The 20,528-nt window shown below is 40.6% G+C and overlaps 1 protein-coding gene across 6 annotated transcripts in view; it reads left to right on the plus strand.

Annotated features, from left to right (window-relative positions):
- The window catches only part of NSD1 (nuclear receptor binding SET domain protein 1), a 158,000-nt gene extending 138,497 nt beyond the window's left edge, over positions 1-19,503 (plus strand). For all 6 annotated transcript variants that reach the window (XM_090287951.1, XM_090287948.1, XM_090287947.1 and 3 more), the window contains exons 18-23: positions 3,792-4,061; positions 5,280-5,396; positions 6,571-6,712; positions 11,951-12,057; positions 13,604-13,808; positions 15,672-19,503. In XM_090287951.1, the coding sequence (XP_090144077.1) occupies positions 3,792-4,061; positions 5,280-5,396; positions 6,571-6,712; positions 11,951-12,057; positions 13,604-13,808; positions 15,672-17,302 (2,472 nt within the window). In that variant the 3' untranslated portion in view covers positions 17,303-19,503. The remainder of the gene's footprint in view (positions 1-3,791; positions 4,062-5,279; positions 5,397-6,570; positions 6,713-11,950; positions 12,058-13,603; positions 13,809-15,671) is intronic.
- Positions 19,504-20,528: the final 1,025 nt, after the last annotated feature.

Raw genomic sequence — 20,528 nt, forward strand, 5'->3', positions numbered from 1 at the left:
TTTTTTTTAATATATATTTTAAATCATTTTTTGTGAATAAGTTACAGAATTAGATAAAGTATTATGAATGACAAATTTATTAGACATTTTAGTATTTACATTAAAATATTTTAACAAACTCCCATCCCTTTAAAGATTTTATTTATTTTTAGAGAGCAGGGAAGGGAGGGAGAAAGAGAGGGAGAGAAACATCAGTTGGCTGCCTCTCACATGACATGCAAGTTCAGGAAGCACAGAGAATCCCAAATAATATGGATGCAAAGAGGCCTGCTCCAAGACACATCATAAGGAAAATGCCAAACGTTAAAGATAGAGAATCTTAAAAGCAGCAAGAGAAAAGAAGTTAGTTACCTACAGGGGAGTTTCCATAAGACTCTCAGCTGATTTCTCAAAAAAACTTTGCAGACTAGAAAGGACTGGCAAGAAATATTAAAAGTTATGACAAGCAGGGTCCTACAGCCAAGACTGCTTTACCCAGCAAACCTATCATTTAGAATCGAAGGGCAGAGAAAGAGCTTCCCAGACCAAAAAAACTAAAGGAGTTCATCATCACTAAACCATTATTATATGAGGTGTTAAAGGGACTTACTTAACTATCAACAATAGAATGGCAATAACTACGTATCTATCAGCAACTGAATAAAACTCAAACTAAGCAAACAAGAGCAGAGACAGAATCATGGATATGGAAAGTGTTTTGATGGTTGCCAGATGGGGGATGGGTGTGGGGAAATGGGTGAAGAGGTGAGAGGATTAAGAAGTACATACAGGTAGTTAACAGAATAGCCATGGGGGTATAAGGAAATGGAGTAGCCAAAGAACTTATATGTTTGACCCATGGGCAGGAACAATGGTGGGGGGATTGCCTGAGGGAGTGGGGGGTGCTAGGTGGCGGGAGGCAAAGGGGGAGAAAATGGGAACAACTGTTGTAATAGCATAATGAATGAAATTAAATAAATAAATGTTTTAGAAGATGTTATGTGTAGTCTTATACATTGTGGAAAGATGATACAGTACTTTGGGCAAAGCAGTACAAAGAAATTGAAGTGTGACTATTTCACTATTGCGCCATGCTTTTGTGACTTCATTATAATTACGTTTCCTTATTACTTTTTAGCATTGTTAGGAATTATTGATGAGTAATGAAATAATAAAATATTATAAGATATAGGAAAAGTAAACACTGAAATTCCCTAATATACAATATCTTTGATTTATAAAGGGTTCTAAATGGACTGCATGGAAGTTGCAAGATAGAATGAGTTTTTTTCCTTTTTTTAATAAGTAAATTTTTATCTTAGGTAAACCTCAAAGAATAAAATTCATAAAATACAAATCCTTACAAATAGTTAGAACTGCTGGGGGTAAAAAACCCTCAAAACCTAAAACTGAGTCTGAATGGATTGGAACCTGGTGGGATATTGAGAGAGAAATGGAGTTATTGTACGTGGAGACATAACACTGAATGTCGTTGGGCCTCAAAAAAGGGAAAGTAACCTGGTTCTCAAAGTCATAGATGACAACCATGTAGGCATTTCACAGTCACACATCAACTGTAGCGAGCCTGGCTATTGAGGGAGCAGCTCCCTGTAAGTGATCTAACCACAGAATTTAGAGGCTGATGTCTTTTTATTATTATTACTACTATTATTTTAACAAATTTAACATATTTCCAAGAAAAGGATTTAGAACAGGAATTGGCAAATATGTCCTTGGGCCAATTCTGAATATTTCCTGACACATGAAGATTATATAAAATTGAAGTATTAGTATTCATAAATAAAGTTGTATTTGCACACAACCGTGCGTGTTAATTTACATATATGCTATTACTGTTTTGTGCTGTAATGGCAGAGTTGGGCTACATTCACCGGAGATCTAGAGCAAATGCTAAAATATTTACTCTCTAGTCCTTTACAAAAAAAGTGTGTCAAACACACAACCATGTGTGTTTGGTTTGTTTTTGCTTTATGTTGTTGTCTTTTGCTGTTTTTGCTTCACGTTCGGCAGAAAACTTGGGATTGGTCATAGGTTAGATCAGGAGGCAAGAAAGAATGATCAAAACATGGCTCTATATAAAAGAGTAGGATGAAACTTTTTGGAGAGGTGGGTGTTGATTGGTGATGTTAGATAAAGATATGTCCTTGGTGAATGTTCAAATGCCCTACATAGGTCCTGTAGTCTCAGGTGACTGAGTTCAGCCCTTGTCTTCTATCCCTGTGGAATTTGCTTTAGTAGGTTTGAGGTTTACAGATTTTAGCAATATTTTGAAGAATCTGAGATGAGATCCTGCTGTGAGATGTTTGTCTTTTTTAAGTCATTACAGAGAACTGGGTTGAGGACAATACATTTCTACAAACAGGTTGTAGATTTTATGATATCGTGAAAGCATAGGAGGCAAACAAAGTGTCAGAAATGAAACCATTTGAAAATTTAGAGGATGGAAAAATCTTTTTAGGTAATCGTAGTGATTTTAGATTGATTGAAATTGGTAATCTAGAATATTTGATGTCACAGTTAAGAGAGAGAGAACTATAATTCTTGCCGTATTTAAAGGTTGCTAGGCTCTGTACTTATATCACCAATCTTGCAAGGTATGTCTTGCATATAAAGCAGTTTATCAAAATCATGCAATTCCTGAATAGGCAAATTTTATGTATGGGATGGGTTTCTGAAGACTCACAGTTTGACTGTTCCCAAGTGAAATGCACCAAGTAGGGGAGTTATGTCTCATGTTGTATAAATCTTAAATCTATCTCTACTATGGAATATCTATTTTTTTTCTCAGCATTGTTCCTAGTATTTGTAAAAACTAGTGCCTTCACTGTCACAACAGCTATTTGACCTTTATGTTTTATCACTCTGGATTTTCACTGTAGGTTTTAGTACTAGCACCTCTACTAAATAAAATGCATGAGTGACAGTGCTGTAGTCTATTAAAGAGATTTCAAATTATGATAGTAAATAGTAAAATATATGTTCACATATAAGAACCTCAATTACGCAAAAACATTTTCATGCCACTTATGAGTGTTGGTTTATTATGTAGCAGCTAAAGTGGTGCCACCATGTGCCAATAACAGAAACCAGTTAAAATTCACTTGGCCTACCAGCTTTGAAATTATAATTCTTTAAAATGATTTTTATTGTGTGGGAGTCATACAAGTAAGGCTTTATTTTCATGTCAAACTGTAATCTTTATTTCCATCAAGTTTCTTATTGTAGTAAAATACAAGTAACAAAATTTACCATCTTAACCATATTTAAGAGTTCAGTGGTATTAAATGCATTCATAATGTTTATATTTATTGCTATCATTTATCTCTAGAACTCTTCTATCTTGTAAAACTAAAACTCTGTACTGACAAAATAACTCTCATTCTCATCTGTTGGCCCCTGGCAACCACTTCTTTTTGTCTTTAATTTTAACTACTCTAAGTATATTGTATAAGTGGAATCATACAATATTTGTTTTTGTTGATTAGCTTGTTTCATGTAACATAAGGTCCTCCAGGTTCACCCATGTTGTAGCACGTTTGTGAATTTCCTTCCCTTTTAGGCTGAATATTCCATTATTTGTACCACATTTTGCTTATCCATTCCTATGTCAATGGACACTTGATTTGCTTCCCACATTTTAGCTGCTGTGAATAATCCTGCTAAATCTTGATAGTTCAAAATCATAAAAAATGTGGCATGCAACTTGGAGGAAAAGAAATCTCCCTTTTATAGGTCTTGAGTTGTCTTGTGCTGACTTGCCTGATGTACTATAGTATGTGTGTCTTTTCCAGGTGAACCGTCCTATTGGCAGGGTACAGATCTTCACTGCAGACCTGTCTGAAATTCCACGTTGCAACTGTAAGGCGACGGATGAGAACCCCTGTGGGATAGACTCAGAGTGCATCAACCGCATGCTGCTCTACGAGTGCCACCCTACAGTGTGTCCTGCTGGTGGGCGCTGCCAGAACCAGTGTTTCACTAAGCGCCAATATCCAGAGGTGGAAATTTTTCGCACATTACAGAGGGGCTGGGGTCTCCGAACAAAAACAGATATTAAAAAGGTGAAGAAAACTTTCCGTTATTTTCCAGATTGTTTTTCTTCTTCACAATTACTTGAATGAGTAATTCTTGATGAATATGAGAAAATTGATCATAGAGGAAAATAACAGCATAGTAATCTTACTATTGTATCTTGCCGTGTCCTTCTAGAGTTAGAGGCTTGAGAATAGTTGTTCTCCTTTATCTGTAAGTGTTTATATTGCCCATGTTCACTGTGTGTGAGAATGAAAAAAGGAGGGAAATTCAGAGATACTATGACCTTATTTGCTTTTTTGTGAAAATTCTACCATCTGTAGTTCAGAGAGAATAGTGAGCACATCATTCAGAGGTGTTAGTCACCTGCTAATCAAATTAACCCTATTTTTACTGAGGGGAAAATGAAGTTTCAACTTCAAACTTGGAAGGCGCTCCAAGTTTCTAATAGACAGATAATATTGTATAGTTTCTGTAAAGAATAAATCTTATTTGACATTTTAATAAACTTTATTCTGATTTTACTTTCTGAAGAATTTCACTGATGTGTTTTAGGACAGGGCTTGAATCTGGGTTGACCTGTTTAGTCATTTGCTAAGAGGTTGTGCTGAGGATGCAGAGATCAACAAAGGGGACATGTTCCATGCTTCCATCAAGTTTACATTCCAGAAAGGGAGACAGTGAACAAGTAACCACCCAATGTGGAAGCCGAAAGCATTCTGGGGCACACGGCAAAGGGCCTGGCACTTGCTTGTCTCTGAAAATATTTTAAGTTGAGACTTGAAAAATAAGTAGTTACAGGTTTAAGTCAGTTGAGTATTAAAGCATCACGTATAGAGGGACAGTGTGAGTGAAAGCCAGTGTGACTGCGGCATTGCGTCCGCAGACAGTGGTGTGGAGTGGGAACGGGGCAGCTAGGCATGTTCCAAGGAAAATGAACTTACTTAGACTAGGGAAACTGACCTAACTAAAGTATTTGGGCAGGTAAACGCGGCCTTAGTTCACTTCCATTTTTGTTGATCTTTAGTGTCTGGGTAGGAGTGGGGAGGCGGTTTTCATTATCAAATAGTTGAAGCATCATATTTGTTGTTTCTTGAATAAACCTTTTTTAAGTGATTCATTACACACACATGAACTGCTTTGGAGAATTTGGAAAATTATGAATCTGTTATTTTTATTTTTTAAGTAAGGTATACCTGTACATATGCGCTTTTTGCCATTGAGTCAAGAGCTATTTCTTATTCTAGGGTGAATTTGTGAATGAGTATGTGGGAGAGCTAATAGACGAAGAGGAGTGCAGAGCTCGAATCCGTTACGCCCAGGAACACGATATCACTAATTTCTATATGCTCACTTTAGACAAAGTAAGTAATGTATTGTGAAATTAGTGCTGTCCCAGCCGTAGTGTTAGGCATCACACACTACCCAAAACTGTGTCTTCCTGTGTTCAGGGTTGATCTGGATTCTGGAGTAGGTAAGTTAGCTCATTTCTGGCTGTACAGCCATGGCCAAAGGCAGTGTTGCTTTTAGCATTCTTTTTGAGCTATCCAGTGTAAATTGGAAACTCTTGTCTTTTAGTATTTTTCCTGTAGGATTAAAACTTGAAGCCAGAAAAGTTAAATAATCATTCTTTTACTCTTTTATTTTACAAATTGAGAGACTTGAGTTGTTGCTGTTGTTTAAAGATTTTATTTCTTTTTAGAGAGTGGGGAAGGGAAAGAGAAAGAGACAGAAACATTGATCAGTTTCCTCTCTCATGCTCCCAGTCAGGGACGTTGCCTGCCACTCAGGCATGTGCCCTGACCAGGAATTGAACCTGGTGACCTTTCAGTTTGTGGGATGATACCCAACCCACTGAGCCACACCAGTCAGGGCCTGATTTTTTGCTACTTAATTAATGCATTGAAGTCATATAAATTGACTAGAACTCAGCTTATGAAACCAAGTCATCACCTTTACAATTATAGGAATTTTCTGATGAGTTTCATTTTATTGGTGCCTAGAATTATATTTGGAACTTAGTCCTAATGCTAGCATCCTAATGCATTTATTTTATGTGTGTCTGAGCTTCCTCTTTGTACCTGATTATTAGGTTTTGCTCCCCACCCCCTTTCTTCCACTAGCTCTTGTAACTCTTTGACTCTTTCCTGATATGAAACTTTGTGAACATTTATCAAGTTGTACCCTTTATGGTTTGTGAAATTCTCACCTGGTGTTCTGATCTTCATTGGGAATGGGTCTCAGCATCACTGTTACTATCTCTGTGGGTGATTTCTAATGTGTAGCCAGGGTTCAGGACTATGTAATTTAGTGGCTGGGACAAGCTTCTTCAGAATCACCTAGCGGGCTTGTTATAGCACTGGTTACTGGGCCCCACCTCAGAGTTTCTGACGCGCAACCCAAGATTTTGCATTTCTAACAAGTTCCCCAGCGAATACACTTGAGACTCCCTCCTCTAGAAGACTCAGTATGAATAGGAACCTCCAATATGTTAGAAGTCTAAAAGTGTCTGATGAGCAGCATCTGTTGGAATTCTAGGACCGGATCATTGATGCTGGTCCCAAAGGAAACTATGCTCGGTTCATGAATCATTGCTGCCAGCCCAACTGTGAGACACAGAAGTGGTCTGTGAACGGAGATACCCGTGTTGGCCTTTTTGCCCTGAGTGACATTAAAGCAGGTAAGACTCACTTAAGGATTCTGGAGCTAAGAACAGAATTAAAATCTCTTATGTCCTATAATCTAAAATGGAGTTTGCAAACTTTTGAAAATATATAAAAAACTTTCTAAGTGGTACCTGGCATGGAAATTTTTCATTGGTGGTAAAACATATAATAAAATTTACCATTTTAACAATTTTTCAGTGTATAGTTCTGTGGCATTAGTTGTGCAACCATCACCATTATTAATCTTCATAACTTCATTTTCTCCAAGTGCAACTGTACCCAGTAAATACTTAACTCCCCATTTTCCCCTCCCCCAGCAACCACCATTCTACTTTCTGTATCTGAATTTGACCACTCTGGGAACCTCACCTAAGGGGAATCATACAGGATTTGCTCTTTCGTGACTGACTCATTTCACTTAGCATAGTATCTTCAAGTGTGGCTATGGATGCTTTTAAAGGAATAAATTTCAAGACCTTTTCTATACCTTTTAAATGAAAATTGGTCTGCTTTAGAAAGCCTCAGCAATCCATGGCTCTATTCCTACCATCCCTTTAACAGTTGCCCTTCATTCACTTTACAGACCAAAGATTCATCTCTTACTCCTCTGAATTCTGTGGTTTATGAGCCTCAGTAAAAAAAAAAACCTCTCATCTTGTAAGATGCCAAAGACCTGGACTTTTGGAGAGTGCGCAGCTCTGCTGTGGCCTGCCTGGTTGCCCGTGTTCTTAAGCATTAAGAGTGTAGAAGTGTAGTGTTTGTAACCAGCACAGTATTTAGATGTTTGCAAGTAAAGTCATATGACAGATACTCTCCAGAAATTTAAAAGAGTTTACTCTGTAACATGAACATTTTGATGAATTTAAGTATCTATATCCATGCACATATAACACCCTCTAAATTGCATGATTTAAAAAAATAATTTAGACTTGTATAAAGTGTGTGTATTTCAAATGTACAAGTAAGTACATAGTTTTCAAAATGAGTTTTACAGGGACATAAGTAAAGCATTTAAATTTAAAAATCACTCTCGTATATTCAAACTGAGATGGAACTGGCCTGGGTATCATGTAATCGACAATAGGATAGTCCAGGTACTGTCGAAGCAGAAGTCCCATGTGAGCATCTGGAAGAAAACCTAAGTTCTCTTTTGCCCAGTGTTGTTTTACTTCAGAAAACAGTAATCAAAGAGCAATTTGGTCAGACTTTGGTCTGTTGCCTTTTTAAAAAATATCTGCAGACATACCCCTTCCAATATATTTTTCTGTACAATTTAAATATACTGACCAACAGTTGTCAAGGCTTTTCAGAATTTTAAAGGTTCTGATTTACATATTTTAAAAATTCAGCCACTAGTTCTTTTTACTTCTGTTGCACTACTTAAAGTATTTAATGATGAAGGTAACAATGCTTGAGCATCACTGCACTGCACTCTGCTGGACTAAACAATACTCATTTACAAAAAAAAATTTTTTTTAATATATTTTATTGGTTATGCTGTTAAAATTGTCCAAATGTTTTTCCCCTTTGCTCCCCTCACCCAGTACCTCCCTTTCCTCTAGAAATCCCTCCCCACTTAGTTCATGTCCATGGGTCATTCATGCATGTAAGTTCTTTGGTTTCTCCCTTTCCTATACTATTCTTGACTTCCCCCCATCTGTTTTGTACCTACCAATTATGCATCTAAATCCCCTCACCTTTTCCCCATTTTTCCCCTCCCCGCTCCCAGCTGATAACCCTCCAAATGATCCCCATACCTATGATTCTGTTCCCATTCTGATTGTTTGCCTAGTTTGTTTTGGTTTTATTTTTTAGATTCTGTTGTTGATAGGTGTGAGTTTATTGTCATTTTTCTGGTTATAGTTTTGACCTTCTTTTTCTTAAATAAGTCTCTCTTAACATTTCATATAATAATGTTATATGAACTCCTTTAGCTTTACTTTGGGAAGCGCTTCGTCTGCCCTTCCATTCTAAATTATAGCTTTGCTGGATACAGTAATCTTGGTTGTAGGTTCTTGCTTTTCATCACTTTGAATGCTTCTTGCCAGTCTCTTCTTGCCTGCAATGTTTCTTTTGAGAAATCATCTGATAGTCTTTTTTTTTTTTTAAGAAAAACTTTCTTTTTTATAGATTTTATTTATTTTTAAAGAGAGAGAGAGAAACATCAATGTGTGGTTGCCTTTTGCATGCCCCCAACTGGAGACCTGGCTTGCAACCCAGGCATGTACCCTCACTAGGAATCAAACTGGCGACCCTTTGGTTCGCAGGCTGGTGCTCAAGCCACTGAGCCACACCAGCCAGGGCTCAGCTGATAGTCTTACAGGAACTCCTTTGTAGGTAGCTCTCTTCTCTTACTGCTTTAAGATTCTCTCTTTGGCATTTTTATTTTATTATTATTATTTTTAATTCTTTTTAAAGATTCTATTTATTTACTTTTAGAGAGAGCGGACGGGAGGGAGAAAGAGAGGGAAAAACATCAATGTATGAGAAACACATTGATCGTCTGCCTCACCCCTAATTGGGGACCTGGTCTACAACCTAGGCATGTGCCCTGACCGGGAACCAGACTGTCAACCCTTCTGTTAACAGGCTGGGGTTCAATCCACTGAGCCACACCAGCCAAGGTCAACCTTTGGCATTTTAATTATGATATGTCCTGGTGTGGTTCTCTTTGGGTCCAACTTGTTTGGGACTCTGCTTTCTGTACTTCCGTGTCTGTTGCCTTCTCCAAATTACGAAAGTTTTCTTTCATTATTTTTTCAAATAAGTTTTCAATTTCTTCCTCTTCTGGCGATTTTATGATTTGGATGTTGGCACTTTTGGAGATGTATCAGAGCTTCTTATTCTCCTCAGTTTTTTTTGTTGTTGTTTGTTTGTTTTTTAATTCTTGTTCTTCATTCTGTTCTGGTTGAATGTTATTTCTTCTGTGTGTTTCAATTATTTGATTCGAACCCCGACTTCTTTCCCTTCACTATTGGTTTCCTGTGGATTATTATTTATTTCACTTAGTGTAGCCTTCATTTCTTCCCTTATGCATGTGCCACACTCAGTGAGTGTTCTGAGCATCCTTATCACCAGTGTTTTGAACTCTGCATCTGTCAGGTAGTCTATCTCCTTTTCTCTTAGTTCTTTTTCTAGAATCTTCATCTGTTTTTTCATTTGGGCCAAACTTCTTTGTCTCCTCAATTTGGCAGCCTCCCTGTGTTTGTTTCTGTGTATTAGCTAGAGCTGCTGCACCTGTTACATTGTAAGAGGTGGAGCCTTAGGTATTCGTTAGTGTGGGGTGACCCATTTCACCACTTTGTGGCGCTGTATGTGGGGGAGGAGTCAGAGAGGGAACAAGGCCGCTTGCTGGGCACTTGCCCCTCTTCCAGTCTCTTCAGCTGCTTCCCGTATGCACCTGGCACCCCTCTAGCTGTTGTCCTGGTGGTGGTTCCCAGAGCGGGTCTGTTTGCCTATATTCTAGGACCATGAGGCCCTCTAAATGGATGCTTGAGGGATGGGTTTTCACAACCAGAAGCTATGAGGCTCTCCCCCACTCCCAGCTGGAACAGTGAGCTGCTAGGTCTAGCCTGGGGCTGGGGTCACCCTCCAGGTGCCCCTCCCAGCTTTTATCAGCCACAGGTGAATGCTGGACACGTCCTGCCGCAGCAGCTGTATTGCCACTGCTGCCTCGTGTACTCTACCCCTCCTACCCATCTGGATGAATATTTCTTCTTAAATCCTTGGTTGTTGAACTGCCATCTAGTTCGATTTTCTGACAGTTCCAGTTGCCCTTTGTTTTGAGGTAGTTATGATCCTCTTTATGGTTGTGCAAGGAGGCGAAGTATATCTACCTATGCCTCTGTCTTGACCTGAAGTCTAGACTTAACCATTGTGTAGTCCAGTAAGTTCACAGTGTGTGAGAGAGAGGAAACAGCACCTTGCTGTTACTTAGTCAGTCTCAGTTGCTATGGATTTTGCAGTGGGACCCTCTCCACAGGCCATGATTCCAGTGTTCATACTATTCGTACCCCTAAATATAGGCCAGCTGCTTTATAATTTGCTCAAATAAATAATCTATTTCTAATATTAGATGAAAAATAATACATATGCTTATGTGTGTTTCTATATTTTTATGTTAAAGTTGTATATATTTTAATGTGTAAATTAGTCTCACTTATAGAAGATGGGTCAGTCTGCAGGCGAATCTAAGAATTGACTGTCGTGAGTGAATGATTTTTACTTAAGCCATTATTACCCCTGTCCAGAGACAACCTTGTTGTATACGTATATAAAATTCTTGTATTTGTTCGGCCTTTGCTACCGTGTTTTGAGTTTGAATGTGTTTTATTTGTGCTCTTGGTTTTGATGACATGCATAACAGAAAGGGGACTTATTTTTAGATTTTATTTATTTATTTTTGGAGAGAGGGGAAAGGAGGGGGACAGAGAGACAGAGAAATATGTGGGAGAAAAACATCCATCGGTTGCTTCTCACATGCCCCCAACTGGGGATCTAGCCTTTAACCCCGGCATGTGCCCTGGCTGGGAATTGAACCAGCGACCTTGTATTCGCAGGCCAGCACTGTGTCCAGTGAGCCACACCAGCCAGGGCAGAAAGGGGATGTTTTCTACCTTAAATATGTACATCTCTTTTTTTTTTTTTTAAGTTTATAAATTACTGCTATGGGCATTATGTCTTATTCTCTTAATAAGCTTGTGAAATTGCTATTTTTCCATTTAACAGATGGACTCAGGGCTCAAATCACTCAGATTGCTGTATAACTGAATGTAAAGCCAGGGTTTTTAGTCTGTGGTCTAAAGTTCTCTAGTATTACTCTGTATTGCGATGTCTCTTCCTTGAGTGCTAGCAGGTGCTCACCTTGGCACAGACCAAAAGGTTTTCTTCATACCTTCATTCCCAGTGCCTGGTACATCAATGTAAGTTGTTTGTTTTTTATAATAAATTAACATATTTTGAATCTCATGGTTAGAAAACAAAAAACAACTTGGTATTTTCACACCTCTATAGTAAAGGTAGTTTAAATATTATTTGTTAAGCCATTTATTTTTATCTCTTAATAAATTGTATTAAGTGATTAATAATGTTACAGGATTAGAATTTAATATTAATATAGTAGGATTTGGATTAATAAATTTTTTGTTTTAAAAATTAATCTTTCCTCTTAGAAGTCAATATACTTTGTAATTAATACAGAAATAATGTAATTAAAACCATAGATATTAATATTTTCATGGTCTCTTACACAGGCACTGAACTTACCTTCAACTACAACCTAGAATGTCTTGGGAATGGAAAGACTGTTTGCAAATGTGGAGCCCCGAACTGCAGTGGCTTTTTGGGTGTAAGGCCAAAGGTACCTTCCAAACATTTGCATTGGGAATAATGGTGTGGCCCTCCCACCCTAACCAATGCAGGGCTGAATATTTATTGTAAGAGGATGTCTCTTTGAAGTAATGACATTGAATAGTTGTCAGGGCCACTGACAATTTACTAAGTAAGCATTCTGATGATCAGTCAGTGGCATAACAGTATGAGTATGGTTGGAGTGTTTTGAGCATTCTGACTTCTAATTGGTGCTGCCTTTCTAGCTAAGAAACCTGTAATCTGGGAATCTGTAAAGTGGGTTACTTCCCACATTTTTATTGGCTTCAGCTGATCTCACTCATATTTCCTAGTATGCTGCTTAGAATAACACTGTCAATAAACGTAAGACCCTTAATCTTATTGTTGTAACAAAGTATAAACGTTGTTGTGTCTTCCTGGTATTTAATGTGCTCTTTAACTGAATTATAATTCTATAACTGTTAAGAATTGTTTACAAGTCTGTATCCTGCTTTTCTTATATAAAAAACTTTCCTTGCTGTTACATAGTCTTCTTAAATCATTTTTAGTGACTGTTAAATTTTTTATATAATGGCTGGATCATAATAGATGAACTTCCAGACTTCTCATAAATAATAGCACACTGAAAATGGCATTTTAATTTTGATGCATAGGTTATACAGTGACCTTAGGTGGGTATTTCCGTTATGGTTTTTTGATTATGAAGTCAACACTAAGAACTGAAAAATGCAAATTAGTATAGAAACCCATTATTTTAAGCAGTAACATGGAAATGAAGAGTACCCACTAATTACTTTATCTTATTAAATAAGGAAAATTATCTTTATATCAGATTTTGTTTTGTTTAGTCGGTGAAGTGGTCTTGTTCCTTTGGATGTCCAGTTGACTTACTTCCTATACATTATTGTAAAACAGTAAATCAGTTTAACCCAAGCCCGATGGTGTTGAATGGTGTTATGTGCACTGGGGATGTCAGTGATAGAGATTCAAGAGCAGAAGCCATGGAAACTACTGGGTTTGGAGCCTAGAGGAGACCTTTTGGCTGCACTAGGGTCTGTCTGAGATAAAGACACATAGCTTGTTGAGGGCAAGGGCCGTGAACTAGTTTTTGTGTCTTCCTAGCACATGGCTCATACTAAGTGCTCTGTGAAGGTTTGTTGAATAAGCTAAGAAATGTGTGTGTACACACACACACACACACACACACACACTCTCACACAGAAGTTTTCCTTGGTTATGAAATTAAGGTGAAAATAAAAAGAAAACTTCAAGGGTGACCTTTTTAATACCAGTCTTGTGTGTCAACAAAAAGAGCATTTATTTTATTCAGGTGACAGGAGTAGTTGATATAAAAATTAACAATTAATACAACATTTAATGGGTACCTGTGATGTGGCAGGTGCCTTTTCTGCATTTTTCTCTTATTTTTACAACAGTCTGTAAGGACTGTCTTTTCCCAGAGGAGAGACTGAGACTCAGAGAGGATAGTTAACCTGGTCAAGATCATACAACTAATATGTCGACAGAATGCTTACTGCTCAATATCTGACCTCTAGAATCAACCCATTGCCACGGAAGAAAAGTCAAAGAAATTCAAGAAGAAGCAACAGGGGAAGCGCAGGAGCCAGGGTGAAATCACAAAGGAGCGAGAGGATGAGTGTTTCAGCTGTGGGGACGCTGGCCAGCTTGTCTCCTGTAAGAAGCCAGGCTGCCCAAAAGTCTACCATGCAGACTGTCTCAATTTAACCAAGCGACCAGCAGGTTAGTGCCAAAATCAGTTTGGAGTGCTCTTTGTTCTCTGCCAGAATTCTCAGAGCCTTTTGCATAGTGTTGACAGGATATGGGTCTACGTTCTCATCCTGGAAATAGAGGACAAGAAAGGCTTAGAAACTTAGGTTATAGAGAAAGGAACAGAAACCCACTATGAATCAGGAACTTTATTTACATTTCTGTTATGTTACTTTATCCTTCTAGCAACCCATCAGTATGAGACCTTTTCACCTTCCCATGACACAGGTAGGAAACTGAGACTCAAGGTTGCTGAGATGATTTATCTCATTAGAGCATATAGATGGAGGAGCTGGGTGGGAAGCCAGGTTTCCTGACCTCAAAGCCACTAATCATGTTCCTTTTTTAGAGAAAGAGAGGTTGAGACAGTAGAGCTTTGGTCATTCTAGTGAGTGAGCTATGGACTGACACCCTTTAGACCCCCTTCAGCACCCCGCTCTGAAGGAGATGCGGCTGTATGTCAGTTAACACATGAGAAAGCTGCTGAGGCCGATATGGTACCCAGGAATTTGTGCTTGGGGAAGTCCCTAACCTTTGGGTGGTGATTTGGAGGGAGAACATTTTAGGGATTTGGACCTGCCGTCTATTTTAAAGTAAAGGTGAGAAACCAGTAGGAAGCCATTCTGGGTGAGGAGATTATTTATCACTAGTAGCCTGCTTCCTGGAATTGCAGAAAGGAACAGTTTTGGGGTCAGGGTGAGAGGAGTTTGTCTCTGAATTAGCCTTCCTTTCATATGTGGCTGCCACTGTAATGAAATAATCAAAACTGAGTAGTGTTGAGGGCAAGACCGTGACATTGGCCTGGCAGTGCCAGGAAGTAGCATTGGGAAATGGTTTCAGAATAAGTTACTCATGGTCGTTATTGACACAGGCTGTGATAGAACTGATCTTGCCTGTGAGCCAGGAGTGAGTTCTGGCATAATTTATTTGGAAAAAGCAGAGGTGAGAACACTGTCCATGACAGACTCTCAGCTCCTATGAAATGGAGGCAAAGAGATAGCACCTGAGGTTAGCTTTGGGTCTTTCCCACTGATACTGTGTGGATAACACAGGTAAAGTTTGTACTAGTTTGTTTGTTTGTTTCTTTTTTTATTTTTCCAATTTAATCTTTATTGTTTTTTTGTTTGTTTGTTTTTTCCATTACCATTTAGTCCCCTTATACCCAATGTGCTAGTTTCAAGACTTAAAATTGAGCAAAGGTAAATCTACTTTCATTTTTTTAACATTTGTATATCTGCTTCCTCTTCCTACTTATAAGTAGGACTTTAAATAGCTGAGATTTTTCCCCCTTGGAGTTAATATTTAAAGGCTGTATAGGACAAAAGGAGTTTGTAAAAATATGAAAGTGATATCCTCACATCCTATGTAAAGGGAGCTTTGGGTGGTTTTTCCTTGCTAGAAATAGAAAAAAAGAATTATGCCTGCATGTATATTTAGTTTCTGCTTGATACTTGGCTGTGTTTTTTTGTTTGTTTTGTTTTAATTTATTTTTAATTGATTTTAGGGGGTGGGAGGAGAGAGAGAAACATCAAGTTGTTTTTCTACTTATTTATGTATTTGCTGATTCTTATATGTGCCCTGACCGGGGATCAAATCTGCAATCTTGGCATATCAGGACAACACTAACCATCTGAGCTACCCGGCCAGGGCCTTGGCTGTTATTTTTATATGCAGCTGTGCAGAAGAGGAAGAGGAGGTCCTGGGGCCAGGGAGGCATGAGCTCTCTACACAACATGGCAGTTTGAAATCACTTCTTTGACCTGGTTCCAGAGCCATGATCCATCTCATGTGTATCTCTTATTTTCCTAAGCTTTTGTTTCACATCTGTGTTTTCAGGGAAGTGGGAGTGTCCTTGGCATCAGTGTGACATCTGTGGGAAGGAAGCAGCCTCCTTCTGTGAGATGTGTCCCAGCTCCTTTTGCAAGCAGCATCGGGAAGGGATGCTCTTCATCTCCAAACTGGATGGGCGCCTGTCTTGTACGGAGCATGACCCCTGTGGGCCCAACCCTCTGGAACCTGGGGAGATCCGTGAGTATGTGCCTCCCCCAGTATCACTGCCTCCAGGCCCAGGCACTCACCTGGCAGAGCAATCATCAGGAGTAGCTGCTCCAGGGTCCAAGATGTCGGACAAGCCACCTGCTGAATCCAACCAGACATTGTCACTGTCCAAAAAAGCTCCTGCAGGGACTTGTCAGAGACAGCCACCGCCTGAAAGACCTCCTGACAGAACTGCCTCCAGGCCCCAGCCTGTAGACAGGGTCAGGGCCCTTGCTGGGTCAGGGACAAAACATCAGTCCTTGGTATCCAGCCAGAAGCCATTGGACAGACCACCTGCAGTGGCAGGACCAAGACCCCAACTATCTGACAAACCCTCTCCAGTGACCAGTCCAAGCTCCCCACCCTCAGCCAGGTCCCAACCACTGGAAAGACCACTGGGGACAGCTGACCCAAGGCTGGAAAAATCCATAGGTGCTGCCAGCCCAAGGCCTCAGTCCCTGGAGAAAACCCCAGTTCCTACTGGCCTGAGACTTCCACCATCAGACAGACTGCTAGTCACCAGCAGCCCCAAACCCCAGACTTCAGACAGGTCACCAGACAAATCCCATGCTCCTTTGTCCCAGAGATTCCCACCTCCTGACAAAGTGCTCTCAGCTGTGGTCCAGACTTTGGTAGCTAAAGAAAAAGCACTGAGGCCTGTGGACCAAAATACTCAGTCAAAAAATAGAGCTGCTTTGGTGATGGATCTCATAGACCTCACTTCTCGCCAGAAGGAGCGGGCAGCTTCTCCTCATGAAGTCTCACCACAGGCTGATGAGAAGATGCCAGTGTTGGAGTCCAGCTCATGGCCTGCCAGCAAAGGTCTGGGGCAGATGTCACGAGCTGTTGAGAGAGGCAGTGTGTCAGATCCTATTCTTCAGCCTCCTGGAAAAGCCGTGGCCCCCTTGGAGCACCCCTGGCAAGCTGTTAAATCATTCACCCAAGCCAGACTTCTTTCTCAGTCCCCTGCCAAGGCTTTTTTATATGAGCCAGCAACTCAGGCCTCAGGAAGAGTACCAGCAGGAGCTGAGCAGATCCCAGGGCCTCCCAGCCAAGCACTGGGCCTGGTGAAGCAGGTGAAGCAGATGGCCGGAGGCCAGCAACTACCTGGACTTGCTGCCAAGAGTGGGCAGTCCTTCAGGCCTCTTGGGAAGGCCCCATCCTCCCTCTCCACTGAGGATAAGAAGTTGGCAACCACAGAGCAGAGTTCCTGGGCTCTGGGAAAGGTCTCACCAGGGCCAGGGCTCTGGCCCATGGTGGCTGGACAGACGTTGGCGCAATCTTGCTGGTCCTCTGGGAGTGCACAGACAATGGCACAGACTTGCTGGCCTCTTGGAAGAGGGCAAGACCCTAAGCCAGAACAAAATACATTTCCAGCTCTTAACCAGGCTCCTTCCAGTCACAAGTATGCAGAGTCAGAACAGAAGTAATGCCAGTGAATGTCACGTGACCAGACCAGCTACCCCCAGGGTTCTTGGGGGAGGGAAATATTCCCCCCACCTTCAAACTCAGACCCCAACACTTTTCTGCTGTTATCCTTTCTTTATATCTCAGCATTCAGAATTCTGATGACATTAGCCAGTGGGCTTGTGGCTGTGTGAACCATGTATGGAAATCCAAGTGGACTTCAGCCAATGAGCCAGACAGACTGGGGTCTCTTTCTCTCAACCTTTAAACATGGTCAACTTGAAATAAAAAGTCCACTCTGGAGTCAAGCATGGGATTCGATTCCACTGGTCAGGTTGGAAGGTAGAGGGGCTCTCAACGCTATCTCTCTAGCCCTACAGAGCCCCACTGAGGGTACCTAATGAACCCCTGGGAGGAACTGATATCCATTCAAATCAGTGGTGATTTCTTGAGCATTTGCGTGTGCTAGGCCAGGTGCTAGTCACTGATAGTAGATAGAAACATAAGACCTGATCCCTGTGAGCCTAACATGCCTGCCTGGGCATCCAGGCTGTTTTCAAGAACCTTTGACCAGGAAATAACATGAAGAGTTGAGGGTCCCTGAGGCTCCACACATTTTGTAACGTTCTTTGTGGCACCAGAAATGGTTGTGTTGAGAGTGGTTCTTCTGGTCAGGTGTGCATGTGTGCATGTGCATGCACGTATGCTCAGGCAGCTGTCTCTGGGCAGGAGGGGCTGCATAGAGGCCACGTGGGGCTGTTGGCTGGGCAGCCACTGCTGCTTCTATCTGGGTTGTGCAGAGTCTGTGGATCTCTACTTGGCAGAATAGCTGGTCGATGGGTTGGGCTCTATAAGGACAGAGCTTTCCCGCAGTGTAAGAACGCAACTGGCAAGCATACCTTTCTTTTTTATCGATTTTCCTCCTTTCCCATCAACCCACCCCATGCCTGTCCCCAAAACACTCAGGTGCTTTCAGATTTCAGAGCTTCGGGAGTGGACCTAGGGAATCTGGCGAGTTCTTGGCTAAATCCACCACCAGCTCTGGGAGGTTGCCAGACCCTGATGGAAAATGACTTCTCTTCTAATTCTTTGCTCTCCTCCTGAATGGAAGGATTCCTCTTCTTCACTAGCTGATTCTTATCACCCTCTTCCAGAGAATTGTGCTCTGTGTTGAGAGCACCTGCCTGCTGACTTAGTTCAAAGGCAGCCGTAACCCTTCCTTTATGACTGGCAAGATGTTGCATTTAGAGAAATGTCCAGTCTAAGAGTTGACTCCTCATAACTGCTGATTATCTGTTACTGCTGCCCTGAGCTGGGTCTCAAGGGCTGGGAAATCTGTTGGTGCTACCATGCCCTGCCATTCGACTGCCAACAGGAAGTGCTGTTTGGCCAGTTCCTTCCCATTCACTCATGCCTCCTTTGTCCCTAGACCAAATGTGTTTACCTCTCTGCTTTGCCAACTTAGCCAGCAGCTTTAGCCAACCAGGTCATCTGGCCCAAATGTCTCCTGGCCATTCTGTCTCAGTTATGGTTTTTAAACCCTCAACAGGATTCTGTATTTTGTCCCAATTTCCTCCTACTAAGTTCCTATTGAGGTTCCTCTGATCACTCTTGAGGGAACAAAAGTTGTTATAGGAGCATTTGCGCTTTATATAAAGATTAAGAAGAGAATTTGCTTTTATTTCCCAAAGTCGGTCTCTGCAGTTGAGACCCTTGAACTCAGGCAGAGGCACAAGGCTGGGCAGGGCTGCCCCAAGTTGAGGGGCCTATCCTTGCATCTCACTTAGACCTCGGAACCTCCTCTGTAAATTCCACCTGCCTAGTTCTCCCCTTTCATCCTATATCTTTCCTACATCATCAGAGAGGAAAAGCTCTTTGTTCAAAAGGAAGAGAAAACAAAGCATCTTATTTTCTTTTTTAAAAAATTTTAAACCATGGGAAAGATATTTTTAAAGAATTCCACCCAGAACATTAAAGTTCATTATATTAAGTATTTATCATGTGTGAGAATAATAAGTATATAACTGCAGCTTGTAGGTCTTTTTCCCTAATCTCTTAGGTTGTATGAGTAGAGTTTGCTTGGTGCCAGTCCTGTGCCCTTTTCTTTCCTGTCATCTGTAGTTGTGATCAGAAAAAGTATCCACACTGCACTGTTAGAATCTCCTTTCACTATGTTGTGTGTTAAATTACCGTAGTTCTTTGTTTCATGAAATAAACTGTGAAATTTTTTTTTTTTTTTTTTTTTTTTGTGGTGGGGGCTTGTGCAGGCTATATAAAAATTAATTAAGTGGAGAAGTTTGATTCTGAAATAGCTTCCCTGAGGTAGGCTTTGGTAGGTAATTGATTTGACAGCTGCTCTAGATAGGTCTAATGGGACCAGAAGAAGTGAGGGAAAGGTGAGCCATGATTGGCCCCTTTGTGGTTTTGTTTTGGTCCTTTCCGTTTTCCACCATTCACTGGTAACTTCCTTCCAGGCCTGCCTGGAAAAACAACTTCTGAGCTATGCTTGGTTTAGAGGGTAGGAGGCAGTTCTTAATCTAAATGGAGTGCCAGGCTTTCCTGGGGGCTATTGAAAGACACTCTCAGGTTGAATGGAAACTACAAATTCAACTATCAGGCCCACTGAGCGCATCATCTGATTCTAGCTCGTTAACTTCTTCATACCATGAAAGCAGTCACTGTACAATTAGAAGTAGAATTCAGGACTGTTGAGACTCTTGCCTGATGGTGGGGAGGGATTGATCTGGCCAGCCCTCGGTGACTCCCCTGGAACCTGCACTGAGGCCTTGTCTCCAGGGAGTATAAATTGACAGTTAAAAGGAAATCTTTGTTTTAGAAGTTGCTGATCTTTGTGCAGAATGGTATTTTTGGTATTTGGCCAAGTGCTTGGAAATCGGGATCTCAAGGGAGTTTTCCTCTAAGCTAGTTCCCCAGGAAGCTTTTTCCCAGGGGGATGCCATAGCTTCTTCCATAGGTAGCTAAAGAACAAATACCTCTCCGAGCCCTTTTAAATCAGAAAAAAATTGTGGGAACTGTTAAATTCAAAGCCTCATTTGCTTCTCATACTGAAGCTAACCCATTCTAATAGCAAAATAGCTGTCATTGCTACAAATGCATCCAAGTTTTTAAATGTCTGCTTCCCCCTGAAGTTACTGAGTTTAAGGTGATTTAAATCACTGTTGATCCTCTTCTGAACAACTACCAAATCTACATCTTTGGCATTGATGAAAATAATTGTATTTTTCCTAT

The sequence above is a fragment of the Furipterus horrens genome, unplaced genomic scaffold (genome assembly GCF_987537825.1).
Source record: "Furipterus horrens unplaced genomic scaffold, mFurHor1.1.pri manual_scaffold_10, whole genome shotgun sequence".
In the NCBI taxonomy this organism is placed as follows: Eukaryota; Metazoa; Chordata; class Mammalia; order Chiroptera; family Furipteridae; genus Furipterus; species Furipterus horrens.